Consider the following 5,532-nt stretch of genomic DNA (forward strand, 5'->3'; position numbering starts at 1 on the left):
ACATATTTACAAAAAAAAAAAAGGCACATTGACAAAAGGGCACTTTGGGCATCAAGGGGCAAAGGGGCAGGTGCCCGAGCACCCAGTGCCACCCCCTCTGCACGTGCCTGCAGGAGAGAGTTTTAAACTGCTGGATCTCCTCTCTGACTTGTCATGTTTCTGGAGAGAAGAGCCTCTCCGTCCAAACTGGGATAAATGGCATCTCTCCGCATGAGACCGGGCTTTCCCCCAAAAATGCTCCAGTTGTCCACAAAGCTAACGCCATTTTCTGGGCACCATCTAGCTAACCAGCGGTTAAATTATGAAAAGCGGCTGTACATTTCATCAATGACTACATTAGAGGACCAGAGAAAATGACAGTGTCTGACACAGATTTAGCCAGTTTACACACCGATTCTATGTTTAATTTAAGAATCTCTGATTGTCTTCATCGGGTGTCATTGCGTGAATTAGGACTCAACAGAAACTCACCTCACTCTGGGTTAACATCCTGAAGTTTCCTTCACATTCTTTCAGTTGGTGCGTCACTGAGGGGAGAAAACCTGTTACACACAGGGAGCTATGTGCGCTCTACGTGCTTCCGTTTAGCACTGTGCTTCTTCCTCACCGGTACAATCTCATCCTGGGGATTCCCCGATTGCTAAGAGGGGGTGGAATGCTAGCTAAGTTAGCTTGACTGACATTGCTAGCGCTCTGAGTAATTACCTGGCTAGCTGGTTTAGCTTCCATTGTGCTAATACACACTTCCAGCAGCTCGAGCCTGGATAGCAAGTCTGAGATCAATCTACAGTTAACATAGCTACCGTTATCTTCACTAAATGATGCGGGATCCCGACTCATTTAGTGTCATATGTCATATGTGTCATATGTTTATATGACACGTGGGGCAGGAAAGAAGGGTGAGAGCCGAAGAGGTAGAAAGCATCATGCAATCACTGGTTTAGTCCCACCAGAATGGCGTCTGGTGTAGGGCGCCTCTGCCTCGTTGCTGCAGGCTCAAGGAGGCTATAGCCCCTAACAGCGTCTTTCTGAGTCATGTCCGGCATCCCTCAAAACACAGCTGTCAGACCTCGACGTTCTGCGGGCGAGTTACTACTGCAGGTTAGTGAATGTGTGTGTGTATGTGTGAGAGGGACTCAGACTGTAAAGCATTTTGGGTCTTCAAGCAAGGCAGAAAAATGCTTAATAAGTATACACCATTTACCATTTATTGTGAATATTTTGTCATAATTGGTTACCTTGTATTATTTACATAGAATGGTGATAAGCAGAGTTCTTCTGTTGGCTTTGCCTGTCTATGTAAAGCGGGAGTACAATTACACAGTGAAGATATTGCCAGTCCTCTTCAGACACATGTCAGGGATCTTCACTGCCTTCAAGAAGATTGTTTCCAAGATGACAACCAGCTAAAACTGTAGTTCCACAGGTGCAGCAGGTCACAGCGCACAGGTGATTTCTTAACACTTAGGTTAATACAGCTGAAAAAAAGCCGAGCAGATTGGCTGCATATCCTGCACTTGTCTAAAAGGACTCCTGGATGAGCACAGGGTTTGCGGCCTAGTTTTGCCTGGATGCTTGGAGGTCATGGGTGATGCTCAAGAGTCATGTGACCCTTCGTATTTCTTGTAATGTGTTTTGTAAAAAAAATAAATCAACTGACTGAATGCCTTTGATTATCCATTGCTGTAGCGGATCAGCTCAGAGCAAACACGGAGAAACCCTGATTCCAGTTCAAACGTTTGGCCTAAATCTGAATGTGATGAACTGATCCAGAAGCCCCCAGAGGTCAAGTGGGAAAAAGAAAAAATCACTTCAAAGCGACCTCACTGTTGCTGATCATGTGATAAAAGAAACTGTATACAAGTGAAGCATTTGTGCTCAGTTTGGGCCACGGAGACTTTATTTTGGTTCAGGACTCCAACAGGTGCAGACAGGAAATAGAAAACCCTTCACATGTTGGAAGACTGAGGTCTAACAGCGGTCTAAAGTCCTGCAGCTTCAGGTCGTTTCTGATTACGATGACAGGGCAGGAGTGAAAGTGTGTGTGCTGTTGCATCAGGACAGTTCACTTCTGTTCGGGCATCAGGTCATCGATGTCTTCACCACCCTCCAGGCACTTCTCCATGCTGACCAGCAGGTTGACCCCATCCACCACCATCTGAACCAGCTCCACTTCAGAGAAGCCCAGGCGATCTGCGTTGGAGATGTCAAAGACTCCGCCCACAGCTGCAGTGTCCACCCCCCCTTGAGAAAAAATACAAAAAGGCTGTGGGTTAACCTGAACCACGCAGCAGACATATGAATGCCTTCTCATACCTGTTCCTCTCTTTTGCAGTCGCAGTCGTTTCAGGACTTCTCCAAACTTCTCATGTTTACTGAGGTTGGGCAGCTTGACATGCACACCAGCCCTCAGCCCCGTCCCCAGGTTGGAGGGGCAGGTCAGGACGTAGCCCAGGTGCTCATTCCACATGAACTCATGGCCCCGCTCTTTGAAGAGTTCCTCGATCTGCCGGAGCAAAGCACACAGGTTTTAAGAGAGGTGGGACAGTGGGGGGTTGAGGAAAGGTCTGGTGCACACCTTGGTGAGGCCATTGCAGAAGCGAGTGAACACCTCCTGCATGTTGCCCCCTTTCTGCATGCTAATGACCCGCAGGTGGTCCTCCTCGTTGACCCAAACCAAAAAGGTCTTGTTGTCATTGTGCCTGGGGATCGGCAGCAGAGAGTTAGAGACATGGCAATTCAACCTCTACTGCAGCTGGTAAACTCCGGACATACTGACCAAATGCCACGGCCATCCGGCCAGTCACGAGCCATCCCAGACGCCAGCAACAGAGGAGAGACAGGCTTGTCAAACAAAAAGTGGTCATCAATTAGCTGCTGCTGCTCCTCTTCAGTCATGTTCTTTAGGGCGTAGTACTTCCCCTTCAAGTCCCCCTCAAGGGAATCCAGAGCTGTGGGCACACGCGAGTACAACCAGGTTAAAGAGTCACCTGAGAGACTCTCTGCTGCTGCTTATGCAGACATATAACCAAATCACGCCTGAAACATGAGGACCAACACTGCAGCAACCACTGGTTTTCAACCTTTATTTCTTGTAATATAAGTGAAAGGGTGGATCAATTACAAATGTTAGTTAAATGGTAAATGGCATATACTTGTATAGTGCTTTCTACCCTCCTTCGAGGGCCCAAAGCGCTTCACAGTCACAGACCCATTCACCCATTCACACACACATTCACACACTTGTGGTGGCTCCACTGCCGAACACTGGCGCCAACCTTCCACCAGAGGCAATTCGGGGTTCAGTGTCTTGCCCAAGGACACTTCGACACATGGGCGGGCAAGGCGGGAGTCGAACCCGCTCACTTCCGATCAGAAGTCAACCACCCTACTGCTGCACCACGGGCTGTAGAGAGGCCAAATGAGCTCTTGGTTGGCAAATCAGGTATCAATCAAGGAGCCACAATCTCAAAAGCAACATTTAGCTACATTTTTATTCTGAAATTGAATAGTGTGACTTTAAGATGAACGGACAGGCGTAACTGGAAAGAACTGGAATTGATTTAATATCAGTGATCATTTCATTGAATTGAACTTGATGCACTGTAACAGGAGTATGGTAGTTTGACATGTGATCATCTACTTGTAAGCCCTGAGACAGCTCAAATGGGGATGGTCTAGTTGCAGCCCATACAGCTGGCTCTCTGATGAAGTACTAAAGCAGAGTTCAGGGTTTACCTTGGATGGACAGCTGTTCGATGGCACGCCGTTCTCCACGGCTGCAATGGGGGGGCAGGCAGAAGCCACGAATGCTTCGACCTGTCCGGACCCGAGAACTCAGCACATAATTTGAATCCAAGTCATCTCCCCCCTGAAAGACAGCAGGTGAAGGAGTGGGATTAGACTGGGGACAGCCATCTTATATTTACTGTCCCCTCCCTCCAAAACACTAGCTTCCCATCCTCATGTGTCTGTACAACCACAGATGAAATCTGAACACTGGACACACCTGAAACGAGTGCTCAGAGGGAGTGGAGGAGGCCCTATTCTGAGACCAGAATCAGGAATGGACTGATTTAGAATGGAAACATAAACTGATTTAGAGGGACTGTCACATCACTGAACAGAGGGAGGAGAGTTTTCTTAATTATACTGCTGGTGCATTCATTGTTTCTGACTGTATAAGACAACTGGACCGACCCCTCTCCCCTAGCATTTCAAGCAGGAAGGAACCTGCTGGTTCCAAGGAGACCAAATCCCTAAAACTTCTATAGAGAAATAGACAGCTATTACTCAGTTGTTTTATTTGTCAGAAGAACCATTCTTGCTCTGATCATTTTTTTTTTTACTTGTTCTTGGTAATCTAATTTTTCATGATATTTTTTTCTTTGTTATATACGATGTCCAATCAGAAGCCTCTGTAAAAGTAGGTTGAGCTTGCCGGCCCCCACATTCAACATTCAAAACATTCGATTAACAGATTTTCCCAAGCCTGCTTTCTAGGGTGTGTACTTCCACTAAAGTCTGTGCTACTTGGCCAGATGGCTGTACATTCCAACATGGCAGCATCTGTATAGTGGGAAAAAAAAGACTGATTAAATTGACTTAATTTTGCTAGAGCTGCAAGTAAGCCATTTTCTATGGATGTTGTCGTTCTTACACGGTCCAGTTTTCATATTCAGTCAGTGTTTCTGACTCCGCTGAAGATCCAACCTCTTAGTGGTAATTTGCTTCTGACCACATCCATTTAAACATGTCGGTCAAAAAAATTGGTCCAAAAAATAGATCCAAAAGTCCAAATAAACAATTTTAGATTTGAGCTGGACTGCAGGCATACCTGCAAGTTTTCTGGGTTCAAGTCCGTCTTGTGTTTGTCTGTAGGTTTGTACCCCCCATGGCGGTCCTCAATCACAGGGTCCAACAGGTCCTTGAAGACCTCATAGGTTTCCTCATCCCCTGCCACACAACCCACTGTCATGATGAAGGGGTGACCTGTGGATAGAATGAAGAGATCTAAGGCCTGATCTACTGTGCAGATCAAATTATAAATATAAGCAAAAATACAGATTCAGAACAAAAGCCCTGAATGAGACAGAGAGGTATAACCCCAGGCTCAATTGGCGAGCGTTACAGCACAGGTGCGATGTGGGAGCGGTCCAGCTACAGATGATGCCCCATATTAAGCTACTGGATTGCTGCAGCCACAGGCTCTGCTGCAGACCTCGCAAAACTCCAAACTCATGTACGTTCACGCTAATCCCCCCTTTGTCTGCTGCGGTTCAGCTGCATCGTCTAGCAAAGATTTGAACCAAACGAAACAGATTTGCAGTGCCGCAGAGGCCTGACTGCAGATGCAGGGCGTGAATGCCTGCCCCCAACCCCCACCCCCGCTTCAACCTTGAGGTCAAGCTCTTTTAAGGAGGTACTAAAGCACTAAGTACATCTCAATTATTTTTTTGATTATTTTCCAGCAGCCAATTAGAACTGCTGTGTAAAAGTGTGCTTTTGAGTGAGTGTGTGTGTGTGTGTGGG

General features: G+C 46.8%; 1 protein-coding gene across 1 annotated transcript in view; it reads right to left on the bottom strand.

Moving 5' to 3' along the window:
- Positions 1-1,868: 1,868 nt before the first annotated feature.
- The window catches only part of LOC112138391 (creatine kinase B-type), a 4,786-nt gene continuing 1,122 nt past the window's right edge, over positions 1,869-5,532 (bottom strand). Inside the window, exons 3-8 of the mRNA XM_024260952.1 lie at positions 4,838-4,992; positions 3,739-3,871; positions 2,780-2,951; positions 2,579-2,702; positions 2,317-2,506; positions 1,869-2,244 (exon numbers count right to left, since the gene is read on the bottom strand). Of these exons, the coding sequence (XP_024116720.1) occupies positions 2,066-2,244; positions 2,317-2,506; positions 2,579-2,702; positions 2,780-2,951; positions 3,739-3,871; positions 4,838-4,992 (953 nt within the window). The 3' untranslated portion in view covers positions 1,869-2,065. The remainder of the gene's footprint in view (positions 2,245-2,316; positions 2,507-2,578; positions 2,703-2,779; positions 2,952-3,738; positions 3,872-4,837; positions 4,993-5,532) is intronic.

The sequence above is a fragment of the Oryzias melastigma genome, unplaced genomic scaffold, assembly GCF_002922805.2.
Source record: "Oryzias melastigma strain HK-1 unplaced genomic scaffold, ASM292280v2 sc00160, whole genome shotgun sequence".
Taxonomy (NCBI): Eukaryota; Metazoa; Chordata; class Actinopteri; order Beloniformes; family Adrianichthyidae; genus Oryzias; species Oryzias melastigma.